Here is a 17,688-nt window from a genome sequence, read left to right as displayed (position 1 = left end):
GCTGCTTAGCTTCCAAGATCAGATGGGGTCTGATGCTTTTAGGGTATTTAGGCAGCTCCTATGTCCTGGCCTTCAGTAAATATATTTTCAAAATGCAATGACACTGATTTGATTGATTTGCTTTGGACGACTTGCTTAATAAAGTGCCCCAGTCCCTCTTAGTATTAATGTATTTATACAGAACTGTCAGGGAATTAAGATAGATAGAATGGTGGAGGAAGGAAATACATCTGTAGGTGGGAGGGAGATATGAGTCACTGAGAACTGGGAGATAGTTTATTTGAATGATGGAATCCTTCCTCCCCTAGTTTTAAGCAAAAATCTGCCAGCCAAATTCATATGTGTCCTCAGCTACATGAGGAAGAAACCTATAGTTTAAAGGCGAGACTGGTTTTAGCAGTCCTTTAGGTCAGTCTGTTATCATCTGAATAATAATCTAGGGAAGTAGCCATAGACTGAAGATGTTTTAAAGCGTTGCTACAAGTTTAGTAAACCTACGAATATCAGTAAAGAGTTATTACTGTTTTTTTGGAGCAGGGGAACATTGTTCATGTTCAAGATTGCATTCTCTTGAGACAAGGGGCAGATTAATCTTTTGAAGGCTACATGATTGTTGGGGGCACAGGGGAGCCATTCCACACCCCTTCTTCTGTTGATTTATTAACCCAGAGATCCATGTGTTTCATTCATTATCTTTTAGAGGCCATCACAGCAGTCACACAAAGTTCATCAGCAGGTCTGACTTGCTGCCTAGACCAAGAAAAACAAACAAGCAAACAAGTCCTTGAATTCCCTCATCCTTTTTCCCTCTCTCATCAGGTTTCTTCCATTGCTTACAACTCTGCTCCTGTAGCACCTTTCAACAGTCACCACCCTGGTGAGCTCTGCATTGGAAAGTAGAGGTGTCAGGAGAAAAAAGACACAGGTGGGCTTGAAAGATCTGGAAACTTTGCATTTCCTAGTCCCCAATAGAAATGCCTGACAAGGGAAGGCTATAGTGACGAAATCTTGTTATTGTTGTGTACCCTTTAAGTTGTTTCTGACATATGGAGACCCCCAAGGTCACCCTATCATGGGGTTTTCTGAGCAAGATTTGTTCAGAGGGAGGTTTCATTTGCTTCCTCAGAGGCTGAGAGAGTGTAACTTGCACAAAGTCGCCCAATAGATTTCCATGCCTGAACAGGGATTCGAACCCTGGTCTCCAGAGTCACAGTTCAGCATTCAAACCACTATACCATGTTGGCTCGTTTAGTGAAGAAATTGGCAGAGCCAAAACAAACTACTGCTGCTGACTGAGTGGGACAAAATACCAGAACACAAAACTCTGTAGTGAAAGTTAAACCTAGATGGGGAGGAACCAAGTACTGGAACACTGCACAGCATGAATGGCACAAGGGAAAATGACATAGTGTAGGGCTGGTGAAGGGTTGCGGCTGAGGAGAGAAGATAGTACCACATGAGAAGAACAAAATTAGCTGGTTCTGGTGCAGATGTTTTCAGGGCATGTGAAGAATTACATTATTTCACTTGCATTTAGTGCAGAGCTTAAGAGGTAATATGTTTTTCCAGTGGGTTACCTTGGTAAGTAGTTATCTTTTGCATTAACAAATTGGAACAATGTTAAATTTTAGCTGTACCTGCTAGGGTTACAGTTCATTGCTCATGGCTAAAAGGTGAACTGGGAGGTTTAGGATTAAAACACAGCTATTAAACTGAAACAAAGACATTCTTTAAAAAAAGGTTTATTGCAAAATTCAGTATTTGGTAGCACTTGTAGAGTTCACTGATCACAGTACAGAGCAAACCAGCAGTCTTGTTATGATTGTGTTCAGTTCTTGTTTTGGATTTCTTGTACACACAGACACACACCCTCCTGGTCATGCTAATAGGGCATGTGCATAGACAGTAAATTGTGTTGCAGTCAGTTATATATGTCATTTAGTATTGGAAATCCTTGTAAAAATACAGTAGAACCTCGTTAACCTGTAGGACAACTAGGTTTTGCCACATACAGTTATTGTGTTCCTTGCCATGTTAACATGAAAGTTTTCATAGCATAAGGATCATATGGAAGTTTTGCATTATTCAGACTTAAGTAATATTACATTTACCATTATACAGTACATTTACTGCTTTTCTAGTGGTACAGTGGTAAACAATTAATAAGGGTATCCCTGCTAAATAAATAAATAAATAATACAATTTATGAACACAAGCCTCATTTTGTTCATATACTCACTAGTTCAGAAAAAGAAAAGCTAACTGCCTTATCAAGGGTACTGCATCTGTTCCATATCTGCTACAATTTATCAAGGTTCTGCTATGTATGATAAAGTGCTGAAGTTGAACTGCAACATGATTTTCATATTTTTCAGGCAATGACAGTGAGTTGATTTGCTAAAGCCACTTTGATGTGAGAACACTGTTTCCTGTGTTCTGGGCATTGTTACACCATGAACTAAAATGAGTTTAGCAGAGCATACTTCAAAATAAGTATGCTTAAGATCACAGCCTAGTGTTTTGATGTTGTAGAGACTTGAAAATATGCTCCTTTGAAAATCAGCTCTAAGCCCTGTCCATATTAATATTGCAAGGATTTCAGCAAGTGAATTCAGGACTCAGGTCTCTTCCTCATTGCTGAGGCTTTAGGAAAATCACAGACTGGATTGTTGCTCATCTCTGTGCCTGATAATACATAAATACCTTAGTAGAGCAATCATCATACATTGCCACTTCCATTAAAATATGGAGAAATTTTTATCTGTACTGTGTGTATTCAGAACCAAAACAGACATTTCTGTTGTGTCATTTTGTCCCCCTGAGTTGTCTTGCGACAAAAAGATGCATAAAAGTGGGGCAAGCAAGCATGTGTCAGCTTTGATAGCTGTCAAAAGTAAGTGAATAGCCAACATGTTGTCTTTTATAATTCCCTTTCTTTACATATAACTGACTGAAAATGGGAGAAAAATCCAGCTGTATCAACCACGTTCCCTCTGAATCCACCAACAAAATCCTTATCTGAGGTCTGTGCTACTAAGTTTAACAACCATCCTAGGTGATAGTGTTAACATGTTTGGACCAGTTACTGATACCTGTGGCAGTTGTTGCGTGTTCTTGTTATACTGCAAAAATGTAAACTTCCATACTTGGCTACTTTTTTTTCCTTAATGGAAAGTTTCTCTTTGCTGTATTAGGGTCCCAGCAGTTACTGTTGTGTTGAGTTCTTCAGAATATACATAGTGCATGAGAAGTTTATAAGTACCTAAGATCCCAAGACACAATCCATATGTTAGACTTGTATGTCATCACTGGGAATTGCATGGTGCTAATGACTGAGACATCAATTTATATAGTTTGACCAGCCATGTTTATAATTTTTCTGTAAATCACAGTTGTGATCTTGGTACGACGCCTATGTGGAGGCACCAGTGCACACAATCAGTATCTCCATGTCATTCATGGAGAGCTCTGCACACTCCCATAGATGATGGTGTGGATGTTAACAAATGAAAGAATGGGGCTCAAAATGGACTGAATTCATATTCTCAATTGGTGAAAAACTGGCTTAAGCCTATATCCATAGGCCTTGCTACAAAAAAACTTGAAGGTCTTATTTATGTTGTATTCACAGATATTGCGAAGATTCATCCTAAAAACTCTTTTGCTTGATTCAGTAAACATTTAAGTTCAGACTCCTCACTTACTACATAAATGCTCTTAATACAATACAGTTGGCCCTCTGTATCCACAGATTCTTTATCAACAAACCACAGCTTGAAAATATTTAGAAAATATATAAATTCCCAAGGAACAAACTGATTTTGCCATTTTATTTAAGGGACACCATTTTACTTTGCTATTTATATAACAGGACGAGCATCCATGGATTTAGGTATCTACAGAGGGTCCTGGGACCAAACTCCAGTGGTTACTAAGCCCACTGTACCTAACTTCAAGTGATCAGGACCCTGCCTCCAGCACATTTGCCAACCAGAACTGTAGTTTTGGTACTTCAGGGATTGTACTCCAGAAAAGCATGGATGAGGTTCATTTTAAAAAGACATTGGCTATAATCCTCTTGGTCTCATATACTGGCATGACACTCTGTTATGCCACCATATGTTTTTCTTTGAATGTTGCAGAAGGAAGTATCTTGTACTTCTCTATGCAACACCACTTGGTCCAGGTGTGTAACAGCAACTGGGGAGGGCTTACAGGTGCAGTTGAGTCACATCAGCCATTAATTGGCTATGTAGATGCATCCAGATGTATTACAGCTGTCCTCATATACCCTGAGAGGAATGAGCAGCCTTATGCTGGGGAAAGACGCTTCTTCCTGAGGTGTGCAAGGGCAGCTGGCATACACTTAGGTGCATCCCTGCATCTGATCAGTAGCCGGGGGAATATTGTGGTGCCTGCAAGTCTTCTGACTGAAGTTGTGCACCTGGGGAGGAAGGGAGGAAGACAGAGCAGCCTCTGCCCCTGGTGAGTACACCAGCAAATTTACTGGATCTTGGCCATAGCCTTTCTCTCTACCCGGCTTAATGGGAAAAGATCATGATTATAGCTGCTTACACATTTAAAAATAATCTCGAGAACAATTAACAAAATAATGTTAAAATAAAGACTAGTGAAGGGTTGTTTTTTAAAATCCACAGATTTGCTCCCACAAGACAGCCTCTAATATTCTTAAAGTAACAATAAATACTAGTTTTAAATTAAAATGTATTAAAGTCATGTTTTTCCAACTGCCAAGAGGGGAGTACAAGTCTTCAACAGTGTCAACCTACATATATCTGCTAGAAGCAAATCCCACTAAGTTCAGAGAGACTGTCGTCCAAAACACCCTGCAGAAATAATCCAGTTTGAGACTGCTTTAATTTCCCTGGCTCAGTACTATGGAATCCTGGGAGTTGTAGATGGATACCAGTCTCTGGTAGAGAAGGCCAAATGTATCACAAAACTAGTTCCCAGAATTCCCTAGCACTGAGCCAGGGCAGGTAAAGCGGTCTAAACCTGGATTATTTCTGCAGTGTGTTTTGGATCTGTGTTCCAATGTAATGGTACAAGGTTGCAACCTAAGATTGCAATGCTATGCTCACTTGGGTTTAAGTCATATTTAAAGTATGAAACTTAAAAAGTTCTGAATAAGCAAGCATAAGTTTGGACCATAAACATTGGAATCTGGAGTGAAACAGAATATTCTCAAGAAATATCTGAAATAGTAACTGGCCATAAAATAGAAGTGGTAGCCTCCTACTTCCAAGCATTTAAGAAAGTCAAACAAGTTTTTAAAACAAAGTAACATTCTATTAATTCTCTAGGTTAAGGTAGAGACCCCTGTGGTTTCCTGATTTTGCTGGTTTCCAACTTTCACCTTCCTTAGCTACTGGCTATGTAGGTTAGGAGTTATGGAAGATGGAGTCCAACATCTGGAGAATCACAGATTTACCACCCCTGCTCTAACTATGCAATCTACCCCAACACCCCTTCCCCTGAAAATCTAGAATAATCTTTTTGATCTGATAAGAAAACTAAAAAAGGTTCAGAATGATTTCTTTCACCAAATCATCTCTTGTGTCATCATTCTTTTCTTGCTGATTGACAGAATAAGGTTTCATGGTATGAAGTCTTAGCAGGCAATAAAAAAGGTTGGTAAGTGAGTTTCTGATATGTGACCCATATTACATTTTTCTTTCACCATAATTGATTTCCACCCCCCCCCCCCAAATTATTTTGAATTCATATGTTTCATGTGTCCGCTTGAAAATATGAGAATTTTGAACCACAACTTCATGCTGGACAGGAGTGTGTGAACAAATTTAGCATTCCAGGTGTTTACAAAGTAACGTTAATATTTCTGAAAGGATTGATAGCATCTGTTCACATTTTTTTTGATTTTGCATTCCCTTTAAAAATATAGTTTTTAGAAGGTGGATTGGAGCTGACTTGCTTTTGCCCAAGTCTTTAAACATGGTGTGTATTTTAAAATTCAAGCCATACTATCACAACCTCTTTCAGAATCCTCATTTTTAGCAAGATCAGGTTCTATGAAGTCATCTGGTACTTGCTGCAAAGTCTGTGACACATTCTCGTGTATGGGTTGCTTCTTACTTGGACACTGTAAGTTCTTGCAAGGCCTCACCAAAGAAAGAAATACAGCAGCCAACAGCATACCAGCAGCACAAGAATAGAATGCAGAACTATAATTCTTCGTAGTATCCACTAGCACACCTGGGCAGGGAGACAGGGAGATAAAAATGAATGTGTTAAAAGCTTCAGTTTATATCAGTGAAGATACCAAACAAAGATTGGTCCTTTCATAGCTGTTTATAGCTATTATGTCACCCAAAGTGATCTTTCCCAAGTTCAAAAAGCAGCTTGGGGATTTAATTTAAGAATTTCCTGTCCCTGGATCTCTTTAGGTTACTCTCCTGCAGATATCCATGAATTTCAGTAGGTATGTTAACAAGCAGTTTGGGGAGTAGGGGGGAATCCTGCAGGAAAAGCTTCTAGGAGGAAAACTTTCATAAATGCATACACAACCTTTTGGTTTATGACTAAATTTCACTAATTTAAGGAAGATGATATCCTATTCACTTCAGTGAAATGCATTTCCAAGTAAATGTGCTTTGGACTTCAGCCCAATCATTCTGTGAACTCAAATTTGTAAACAGTTTTGGAAATGTTGTTGATGTTGCTTCCTAAACTGCAGTTATTAAACAGATCTGCCACTGTATTGCACAGACCTTCAACTTCCAAACAGTCTGTTTTTCCTAGCAATGCAATGAAAAACTCAATTTTAGAAATTGATTAACCCATTATAGGATTTTTTTTGTGTATGTTGTAGTAGCTGTTAATTAGTTGTGTAGAACCATGACTGTTGAAGCATCAAATTTTCCTAAACAACAAACAATTCAGATCATTCCCTGTAAAAAAAGGCCAGTAACCTGATTCTAAACAGATTCTAAATTCCTTTGTAAATAATTGTAAGCATAGCACACAGCAATAGTCAAAATTATATTTTCTCTTAATTATTCTGCTTAGCTGTAGCTAAACTTTTTAGAGGAGTTGTCTGGACAGTGTCTACATGCCAGCTGTTAGGCGAGATGTTAAGTGGAGAACTTCAATTTGTAGAGTCTTTTAAGTTGTAACCATTTAATCTCAATGAAAGCTTCTTCAAGAAGAGTATGGTTTTTTTTAAAAAGGAAGCTGATAGAAACACATGTTTTGAAAATGTGCATATAGAATGTGTTTGAAGATGTGCTTTTGGAAATGTTAGCCTCTTTGGTTCTCATATTGGGTGAAAAGCAAGATATAAATCAAATAATTTTATGTCCTGCACTCTTTTGAGATAGTTCATCACTCAGCCCTAGTTGTGTAGGAATACTCCAGCTTCCTTCTGGTGCCTCTATGTGCATCTGCCTAGCCATGCTGCTGTTAATTCACCCTTGTCATTTTTAAAACACTTGTTCCTTTTCCTGGCTCTCTCCTAGCTAGCACATGTAATCACTAAACAAAGCACAGAACATATGACTACATTAATATGAGTCTACTCATTTTTACCTGCAAGGGGTGGTCCAGCCAACCCTGATAAACTTTGAATAAATACATAAACTCCTGCAGCAGACGACATCTTCTCAATGCCAACTACATCATCTTCAGCCAGCATAGGAATGTGTGTGCCTGCTACAGTTCCAAGCATAAAACCAAAGAAAATGCTACACATCATTAGTCCCCAAAATTCATAAGCAAATGGGAAGGCAAAGAGGGCAATATCCAGCAGAATGACACATATGAGTTCAATGTAAATTTTCCGAATAGGTTTTTTGTTGAGGACCCAGCCAGCGCTGATTCTGCCAAAGACCTCCGCGATTGCCATTGCTGACAAGATGTATGCAGAGTGGTCCTTGTCGATGCCGAGGCTCATGCTGAGGGGGATGATGTATAGGGAAGGGGCAAAGAATCCCAGAGTAGCAAACAAACCAAAAAGTGCATAGCAAATAAAGCTATAGTCTTTCAACACTGAGAAGTCTAGCAGTTGGATTTTTGGTTCCTTGGTTGGAATGCTACTAGATTGTGTAAGCATCTCAGTGTTTTCCTTTGGTTCTTCTTCATTTTTCAGTTCCAATTTGGCATCTCCAGACATGTTGCGAGGTGAGGTAGTTATTTCTACTCCTGAGTCAATGGAATCTATTGAGGTGCGGGTCTGTTCATTTTCAAGCATGTACTTTGTCTCTCTTTGCTCTTCCACTGGGGAGACTTTCACTACTTCCTGTGCTTTGATTATGATGGGTCGTAGCAGTGCTCCACAAGCAACAATTCCAAGCTGCAGCAGGCCAACAAACAAGAGGCTGTATCTCCAGCCAATGTGTTCTTTCAAAGCAGTGATAGCTAGAAAATAAGGAAAAAGTGAAACATCCATTAATGGAACAGAGGGTGCTAACTTATAATACAACATAAAGGTACAACTTTTGGGGGCCCCAACCTAGTCATTTCTCCAAATTGTGCACATACATAGGCTACCTACACTCCTGACTCAGACTCAAGGCAGAAAAGATATAGGACAGTGTAGGCCTCATGCACTAGGGCTGCTTCTTTGCCTGAGCAAGTGGTATTCCTTCTGCACAATACGCAGTTTCCCAAATGTGTACTGTGTAGACAGATAAGAAAGTGAGAGCAGAAGATACCAGCGCAAGTTAGGCACTGATACCATGTGGCATGTGGGGAGGAAATCCAGTGTGGCTCCCCTTCTGTCCCTAGCAGTATGAACATTTCCTGAAGAGGGGGGAACCCTATATCCTCAGTTATAACATAATAAGTAAAATGATCAGAAGTAGTAAAGTAAAGACATGCTTCCTCTTCTGTAATACAGCCAAGAGTGACAGGGTTTATAGCAGGGTTGGCAGGTTTAAACCAAATAACTTTAAAAAGCCACACTTATAGAATGAATGTGTGTGTGTGTGTGTGTGTGTGTGTGTGTGTGTACACATACCTATTACTGTTTACCAGCCCACATAGTGGAACAATGACTGTGAATTTTGACATTTAAACTTAAGCAGTTTATTGGCTGTTCACTGTTAGGCCAGTATCTAGTGTCAGTTGCTTCTTTTAAATCATTTTATTCTGTAGTGCAAAAAATGCTATTCAAAAACCAATTAACATAAGTTCAAGCAAAAAACTTGCTTTAAAAGAACACCTAAAAAAATTATTATTTAATGTAGTGGCCATAACATCTGGAGTGCACTTTGCTACTTAAATGTCTATATTTATTTATATTGAAAGCTCTGTTTTTTTTCCAACCCTGGAAAAGATTTTCCACTTTGGGAAAGTACTGGGGGAAGGTACATCTTATCTTAACACCTTCCAGGTAGGCTTGGTGGAATTCACTCTTGCAAGACCCCAGGTTTTGGGTTTCGTAAACAATGAGGCATGCAGCTTGTATACCAAATATCCTTCCAGGCTTCTTAGGTCTTTGGAGGTGGAGTGACTGCTCTATACTATACAAAGCCTGGAAGGATATTTGGTATACAAGCCACATGCGTCCTTGCCCACTGGACTGTGTATAAAGTCAACATGTTCTGCAAAGTAAAATAATGTCAGGTTCAAAATCCTATAGTATCTGAATTTACATTTATAATAACCAACAGGGAGTAAGGTGGGTTCGGAACATGCCTCTAGACAAAATTATCATGGAGACTTGATCCCCTTTGCAATATCTCTTCATGCTTTGAAGGAGATATTGTACAGGCTTGGGTTTCCCTTTTCCTTCCCTCCCAGGTTCTTTGGTATTTAACCCCATCCCAATAGTGGCTTTCCAGCTAGTAGGTGTTTTTGAGATTTATTTTAAGAGAAGAAAGAAGATCTGGCTACTTAGAAAGGAATGAAGGATTGCCCTCTGGTTCTAGCAGATGAGCATACATTCTGAATGCTTGACAGTGTATCTTGTTTTGTCCTATTTTCTGAAAGGACTTTGTGGCTTTTTAGTGGAGGCAGCAGAAAACTGCTCTCTATATCTAATTATGTACAGAAATATAATAAGTGCTTTTGTTGAGGCAACAAGTTTCTGGATTAAGGACAAAGATTTCAGTTCAATAAAAGATCTGTTTTTTTAATGCTTTGCAAAGCTACATGGGCTTATACGAGTCTGGTCAGGAGGACTGTTAGACTGCAATCTGGTAGATTTGACTTGAGATCATCTTACCATGCTATGGTACCTTACATACTGCAAAGCCAAACTTGATTTGGACTCTTGGTGAATGTTTTAAAAAGATCAAGTGATCTACAGAACCATTCTAATCTGGAAACATGAGCTTTGTATTTGAGGAGGAGGTCAGTCCAATTGAGAGGCAGACAGAAATTTAGTTGCAGCTGTGTCTACCTCATAGACCAGGGGTCGGCAACCCCCGGCCCGTGGGCCAGATCCGGCCCGGCGGCAGGACCGGCCCCAGCCCGGTTCTGCTGCTGCCGCCGTCAAGGCCACTGCCGCTTAGGGATGGCATATCCCTAATGAGGAGAGAGAGGCCTGGGGCCGCAAGGGCCATGGGGGAGCCCGCGGAGGCGGCAGGCCGCTTCTGTGGGCTCCTTCTTGGCCCATACAGCCCCAGGCCTCCCTCCGGAGAGAGAGGCCTGGGGCCGCAAGGGCCGTGGAGGAGCCCAGGAAGCGGCCTGCCCAAGCCCTTCCCTTTGGCCGAAAGGGCCCCTTGGAGCCCTTTTGGCCGAAGGGAAGGGCCTGGGACGGATGCCCAAGCCCTTCCCTTCGGCCGAAAATTCCGCCCTCGGCATGCAGCTCCGCCCCTGGAGGGTGGAAGCTCCACCCCCGGCATGCAGCCCGGCCCCCGGAGGGTGGAAGCTCCCCCCTGGCTTTGGCCCCCCAGTTGTCTGAGGGACAGCAACCCGGCCCCCGGCTCAAAAAGGTTGCCTACCCGTCATAGACGATATTAACCGGGAGGTTTTATTCAAATATTTGTAGGGGAGCAAATTTTGATATGACCTTTTATAAAGTTATACTATGAAGCCAAAAGAACTAAGATAAATGTAAGATCCAGGCCATGGATAGGGAATCTCTGGTCTACAAGTCTGATATGGTCCATAGCAGGGGGCTGCTCCTCTCATTCACCAGCTTTCTCTGCCCTGCCTTGCCCCCTCTCTTGATTGAGTAAAATCTCTTTAGCTGCAGCATGCAGTAGGAAGGTTGTTCCTTTCGTTAAGACTTCTAATTTTTTTTAAAATAACTTTAGCACTTGGGATTTGATTTCAGGAATCAGGAAGGAATTGCTGGTGTTTCCAGTGTTGCAAGCCCTGCTTGACAGAATTATTCCCTAATGCTGGAGTTAGACTTTTCAAAAAACTTGGTTGGTGTTAATACAGTACAGGATTTTAAAAAACCTAGTTGCAAGGCACACGTGAGGTTGATGCCGAGGATGGGAGTATTAGCCTCCCCAACTGTCTACCCCTTCCTCTTGAAACGCCATCCTCTTTGAACACTCAAGCCTAGCTGCTGGGAAGGGAGCATTTTCAGGTAAGAAAGTGAGTTAGTGAGTGAGTGTTTGGGGGTAATCATACAATCATGTTGTACATGTGACATGAGTTATATGTCAGTAGTGGGCTGTCCCACACTGTTAACTTACAGTTTCTGTCATGATCCTTATCCAGAGTTAATTCTGCCCTCAGGCTGAACAAGGTTCCCTACCCCTGGGCCAAGCAACCACATGCCAGAGAGAAAACCAAGACATCAGCATCAGTACCTGGTGCAAAAGAGAAGACAGCAAAGCATTCTCCTGTGGAAGCTACAGCTGTGACTAATGAGCGCTTTTTGTCAAAGTACTGTGACAGAATGGTGACAGTTGGGAGAAAGGTAAGGCAGTATCCTAGTCCTGTGAACAAATATCAAACAAATGCCATTAGTATAAGACAATCAAGGAAATGTTGATACGGGACTAAATTTTTGCAGTTTTTCCCTCCCTGTTTCTATATTTTTCAGTCACTCACTATGGACAGTACCCACCCACAAAGATACTGATCCTTCAATAATGGCACTTTTTGCCAATTCCCACCCACAATTTGTATAATTGTTCCATTCACAGAAATGCATTATGACAGATTTCTTAGTGATAAGATCTTGATATATGCTCTACCAGCTAGTTATAAAAGTTGTAAGTGTATCATGTTAATAACAACCAAAGTCATTTAGCAGAAACAGATAGCCCCACAAAATTTACCAAGCTACCTTGGGCCACTAGATTCCTTGCTTGCTTCCAGATCTGAATATAAACATTTATCTTGAAAAATTAGGATAGATGGCAGCTTCACAAAAAACTGGAACCTGTAACTCACCCGAGATTATGCCAATGGAAATGTACATTTCAGTAACAGTGCGTGCAAAGGCGCCTCCAACCATTCCAGTGCTTATCAGCAAACCTCCAATAATCACCACCAAACGATGACCAAAACGATTGGCTAGTACTGTAGAAAGAGGAGCTGCAAAAGAGGGGAAAGGGTCATTTTTAGCAACTGTACCTCTCTTAAAGTTGTAGTAGCTGCAAGGTATGCTAATAGGAGGAACTGTGTTGGCTTTTTGTTACATAATGGGGCGGTACACATGGGCCGCGAAACGCCACCCCTCTTTGCTGCGCCGTGTTGCTGCAGCAACCATACAGGGCAGCAACGCCGCACAGCAAAAAGAGCCACCTAGAGCAGCTCCTTTTTGCAGTGAGATAAGGGTTGTGTTGCAGTCCTTATGATGTTGCTTCCGCACAGAGGCGTGTGGGTGCTCCGGTGCCCTTAGGTCACAAGGCTGTGTGTGGACGGGGCCGCAGCCTTGTGACGTAATGGCGCCGATATTAGGGCTCGGCTCATATTGATGCTGCGCCGTAGCGAGCCCTAATTTTGGTGTCAGAGCGTTACAAAGCACCCATGTGTACCACCCCAATGATACACTTGCCTATTATGCTAAGAAGAAATAAAACATGGATTGATATAACTAAGAACTTTGCCCTTCTGTTAGTCCCCTTTGAATCTTAGCTGCGAGGGGAAGAAGTGGGATATAAAGTTAAAGACAATCCAGGTTGACAAGATTTCAAAACTTTACCCCATCCCTCCCCAAATACCCTGTACTAAACAGCACATCAATCTAGCATAGGCTAGCCAATGATGCAGTAATTCAGAACAGTATTCCCTAATTGTTTAATTTCTTATTAAACCCTAGCAGATAGGACTCAAGTGATAATTCCTCCTATGTCAGTAAACTTAAATAACCCACCATATAGAACCGTTGCTACTATTACTACTACTACTACTACAACTATACACACACACTTTTCAGGAGTGGACTTTTCTCCAAGAAACCTAACTGATGCGATTTATTTAAGTATGGAAACAACTGTGAAATGGAAACAAGCCCTCAGTGTTCTGGACTGTTCTTTCAGTGTTATCTTTCCTTAAAGAAGAGCTGGTTTGATTGAGTTGTCTCACTTGAGATAAATGCTAAAGGCAGGGTGGGGATGCGGGGAGAGTTTCTCCTGTTCCAGATACACTGAAATCAGCAACTCTGCCGTCTGCACCTTCCATTCATCAAAGAAAAGCTGGTACAGGTGATTGTATCTTCTCAAATTCCTTGCCCTCCTATTTCCCTTGCCTTTTCCTAAGATTTTTCTTTTTGCTTTCATGGTAGATGTAAATTCATGTACTGAGCATCTTCTTCATTTATGTGAGACAACAGTAGAAGTTATTAAAGGCCAGTATTCTTGTGACTTTGCAAAGCCTAGTTCTCTCTTAAATTGCAGGGTCAGCCTTATAATGAGGCAAGTCTGTGAAACCAGCTCAGGTGGATCTACCTATATTTGTTGATCTTAGTTTTTGGTATTTATGTAAGATGCACAGACATAACTAACAGCCTAGAACAAGGCACATTTAAGTCCAATGAAATCAGTGGATTTAGGCATGCTGAAATTCCTATAGGTTCCAATTGTTAAGAAGTCAACTGTTTAGCATCTACTGTATACTCACCTGTAAATGTTAGTACAAACACACATATTGAGATTATCCATGATATCCTGCTATTGGTTTCTTCAAAACTTTGCACTAAGTCTGTAAAGAAGACTCCAAAAGACTTGATGATTCCATATGTCAGGGCCTCCACAAAGAAGAAAGCAAAAGCCACAACCCAGCCCCATCCTCCATCAGGCACTTTAGTATAAACATTTGGAGCAATGCATGACATTCTTGCAGCTTTGACGGTCATTTTTGCTCTGTAATAGAAAAGAAGATCAGGACATCAGGACATCTTCTAAAACTATGCCATAAGCCTATATCCTCAACATGTCTGCTTGGAAGTATGTCTGATGAAGTCAATGGTCCCTACTTCCATAGCAAAGATGTTTTGGAACACAGTCCTGGTTACAAAAAGTGACTGCCCTTTTCATGGCACTTAGAAAGCTGGAAGCAACAGTTAGCTGATTGCTGCTTCAAGATGGCATACATCTTATCTCAACAGAAGTTTGTCCTTTTATGATCAGATTGGACTAGTTAAATTAGGAACCAGAAAATGTATTTATTCATAAGGACCAGCTGTTTCCATTTAAGAACAAGCAATTAAGTAACAGTCATCTGACTTAAATACAGTGTAAGAGAAACAACTTTGTGAGAAACCCATGACAAGCGCAAACGCTCTGTGAAATTGCACCAACACAGTGACAAGATGGTCCTAAAATTGCAGTTTTGGGTTGCATTTGCAGCTAGTTAACATCCCTTAAAGCAATTAGACTGACCTTTCAGGCTAAGATTATGTTACATTATAGACCTGTCAGTCTCATAAGTTCTGTATGTCTTCTGCTTAGATGGAAAGTTATGTAAACTATCCACAGGATGATTTTTGATATTCCTGATTTAAAACAAATAGAACAGCCTGAGTGCTTGTAGCGGCTGCCACTATTCAAGTGACAGGGACTTTGACTGAACTACCTAGTTCATCTGGCCTATAAATATTAAGCACACATGGGGGACTTTGTGTTACTCCTATACAAAGTTCATGTTTTCTCCCCTACCTCTGTCATTGTCTTCCCACTGGTGCTTGGTAACTTATAAACTGCTTTAAATTATCTTCTTTCCAACCCCCTGCAACAACTTGCTGCTTTAAGCAAACAATAAATAAATAAATTACAGTACCACTATTAGCCAAAAATGGACACCAGGCAAAGGAAGACATGGAGTACTTTTCAGTCACAGAAGTTTAGGTGCAAAAGAAAAGTTCTGCTTCTCTTATAACTATTCCAGCTGGTTGAGCCTGTGCAGACCGGCCATTAAGGCCGACCTGGGGGTGGAGTCAGGGTGTGGCATCTACACAACGCACTCCCAGACTGCCCCATGGCGGTGTGACACTGTGGACCTCACCACATGGCACACAGTGTCATGGTGCTCCTTTGGCACTGCATTTACATGACGCAGCGCCAAAGGAGCACCATAAAACTGTGGCACCGGGGGTTATGATGCCCTTTCTAGGGCACAAAAAGGAGTGGCTTTTTGCAGCTTCTTTATGTGCCACGGAAAGGCCAGATCAGGGCTGTGGCATGCAGTTGCTGTGGCCCCGATCTGGGAAAAACAGATGCGGCTGCAGGCCGCCCCTTCAGGGGTGGTCTGCACAGCCCGTGAATTATATTCTTCACTAAAGCAGTACTGTGCACATAACCTCTTAAGCAGTCCTCCTGCTCTCGGAATAGTATATGTGGTCAGAATCTTCCATAGCAGTGAATCATCTTAAATGAACAAAAGCCAAAATTGCATCAGTTCAGTGTGTTTTCATTAATGTGCACTATTACTTTTCAGATATAGTCAGTGCTCCTTGGATTCTGAAAAAGGTGAATGGAAGTAGTTCACTGGCTTAGAACTCCTAGTTTCTTTCCTGGGTTTTTGCATTTACCTTTCATGCATGTAGTTTCTTAAGAACAAGGACCCTCAAGTACTGTGCAGAACTCCAGCAAGCATTGCTGTTAGCCCATTTCAGTAATCAGGGGGGAAAATCATAACTGAATAAATCATGTTTTGCCCCTCAGTTTTACTCTTTTGAATAGTTTAGAAATCTGTGCATACATTTAGGAGGAAACAACCCCATGTTGTTATTCCTAAGTGGCACATTTCGATAAGTCCCAATGAAAAGTGATTTAAATTTAACTGCATGTAATATAAAAAGGAAGGAATCTTTCATACTGAAACAGACTAACACAGCTTTGTCTTTGAAAATGGCATATGATATATAATTCTGTATGTATCACATACAGTATTGTTCATGCTACTCATAAGGAGCACTTCAGTGTTAGGTCATGGACAGTATCCAGATGCACATGGGTCCAAGGCATCGATAAGCCTATTGAAATCAGTGGACTTAAAAGGGCCTGATTTATCACAGTTGAATTTTGAGAATCTTCTAGGAGAGTAGTAACAAAAGATTTAGGCAAAATAATAATTAGGGTTTGTTCTGAACAGTTTCAAGTGTATACATTAAAAGAGATGAAGGTGATCAGCAACTGCCTTAATATTCTCTCTCCTAGTATTTCTATTAATGGATGTATATTGATGTATACTACTGCTTCCTCCATGACCAAATAAGGTTTCTTTCAACTTTACTGAGACATGGAGTTCAGGGATGTAGACAAGCGACACGCTAGAGAATGACTGCCTTTACCCAAGAAACCAATCTGTACCACAAACCAGAAGCAATGTAATGCTATCTTAGAGATCTTTAAATTTAAAAAAGGAACAATTAACCTTGTAAGTAAAAAGGGGCCATAGTCTGTTTAGGTTTACAGAAACAATGCTTTAGCTAGAAACAGCAGTTATTATAGCAAGGCCTGCAGTCTGCAGGTGCTTATGAAACCACAGAGCTGGACAGTCACCTCATGCTTGGAGGAATCCAGACAGGAACCTAGTACTTTCAGTGCTCTGTAAAAAAGACTCAGGCTTCCCATTACAACCTTGAAACAAACTGGTTAAAACCATCCTGTTTTGATGACTTGTTTTAAAATGTAACAATGCCTCCCACTTACCCAAAAAGGGATTTACAAATGACAGTGTTTTTTCCTCCCTCTACAATGGGCAGAAGGAAAATGCATTGATAAGCTGTATCTGCCATGTGGCTTTTGTACTGTCCTTTGGCCATGCAGCAGATAGAGCCAGTATAGAGCAGGGCTGATCTGGTCTTGAATAAATGGTCTCTCTTCCCACAGCTCTCTGCAAGACGGGCTCCCCTTAAACCAGCTTGATCTGCATCTGCAGAATATTAGGAGGAGTCCCACACTGTGGCTTCTTCAGTACTACAAGGCATTCCCCCTCAGCAAAACACTTGGGGTGTTTGAGTCCCCTCTTGCCCAGGGACTTGAATTGAGGTGGGATCCCTTCAGAGTTTGCAGACCTGCAGGGAGCAGAGGGGAGACTTCTGGTGGCCACGTTGCGCCTGCCATGCACTTTGCCTGGATCCGGTTTAAAGCGCCTTGATACCTTGCTGGGGTGCGGAGAGATGCAAGTCTGTGGCCACGCTGCAAATAGCCACAAGCCAAGTTTGTTCCATTAAGGACTAAAAAAGGGGGCAAAACTACACACACACACACACACACACACAAGATGGGAAAACCAGGGGCCCCTCAAGGCTCAGCATGAGTGTCCTGTGAGGCAGCGAGGGCAGAAAGCAGTCAGGAG

General features: G+C 41.2%; 2 protein-coding genes across 8 annotated transcripts in view; one reads left to right on the top strand and one right to left on the bottom strand.

Moving 5' to 3' along the window:
- Positions 1-3,016: 3,016 nt before the first annotated feature.
- The window catches only part of SLC16A6 (solute carrier family 16 member 6), a 16,883-nt gene continuing 2,211 nt past the window's right edge, over positions 3,017-17,688 (bottom strand). Inside the window, exons 2-6 of the mRNA XM_089540586.1 lie at positions 14,008-14,249; positions 12,337-12,480; positions 11,748-11,876; positions 7,567-8,394; positions 3,017-6,234 (exon numbers count right to left, since the gene is read on the bottom strand). Coding sequence (XP_089396712.1) covers positions 5,993-6,234; positions 7,567-8,394; positions 11,748-11,876; positions 12,337-12,480; positions 14,008-14,242 — 1,578 coding nt within the window. The 5' untranslated portion in view covers positions 14,243-14,249 and the 3' untranslated portion in view covers positions 3,017-5,992. The remainder of the gene's footprint in view (positions 6,235-7,566; positions 8,395-11,747; positions 11,877-12,336; positions 12,481-14,007; positions 14,250-17,688) is intronic.
- Positions 11,774-17,688, top strand: part of ARSG (arylsulfatase G) — a 143,020-nt gene continuing 137,105 nt past the window's right edge. For 6 of the 7 annotated variants that reach the window (XR_016282506.1, XR_016282507.1, XM_089540550.1 and 3 more), the window contains exon 1: positions 11,789-11,857. The gene's annotated coding sequence lies outside the window, so the exon portion shown is untranslated. Of the gene's footprint in view, positions 11,858-17,688 lie in introns of all 7 variants that reach the window. The other variant, XM_089540532.1, reaches the window with a different exon arrangement.

This window comes from Sceloporus occidentalis, unplaced genomic scaffold (assembly GCF_023333645.1).
Source record: "Sceloporus occidentalis isolate IW3139 unplaced genomic scaffold, rSceOcc1.0.p SCAF_1, whole genome shotgun sequence".
Taxonomy (NCBI): Eukaryota; Metazoa; Chordata; class Lepidosauria; order Squamata; family Phrynosomatidae; genus Sceloporus; species Sceloporus occidentalis.
The sequence above is the reverse complement of the archived record's forward strand: the minus strand, read 5'-3'. Positions and strand labels throughout refer to the sequence as shown.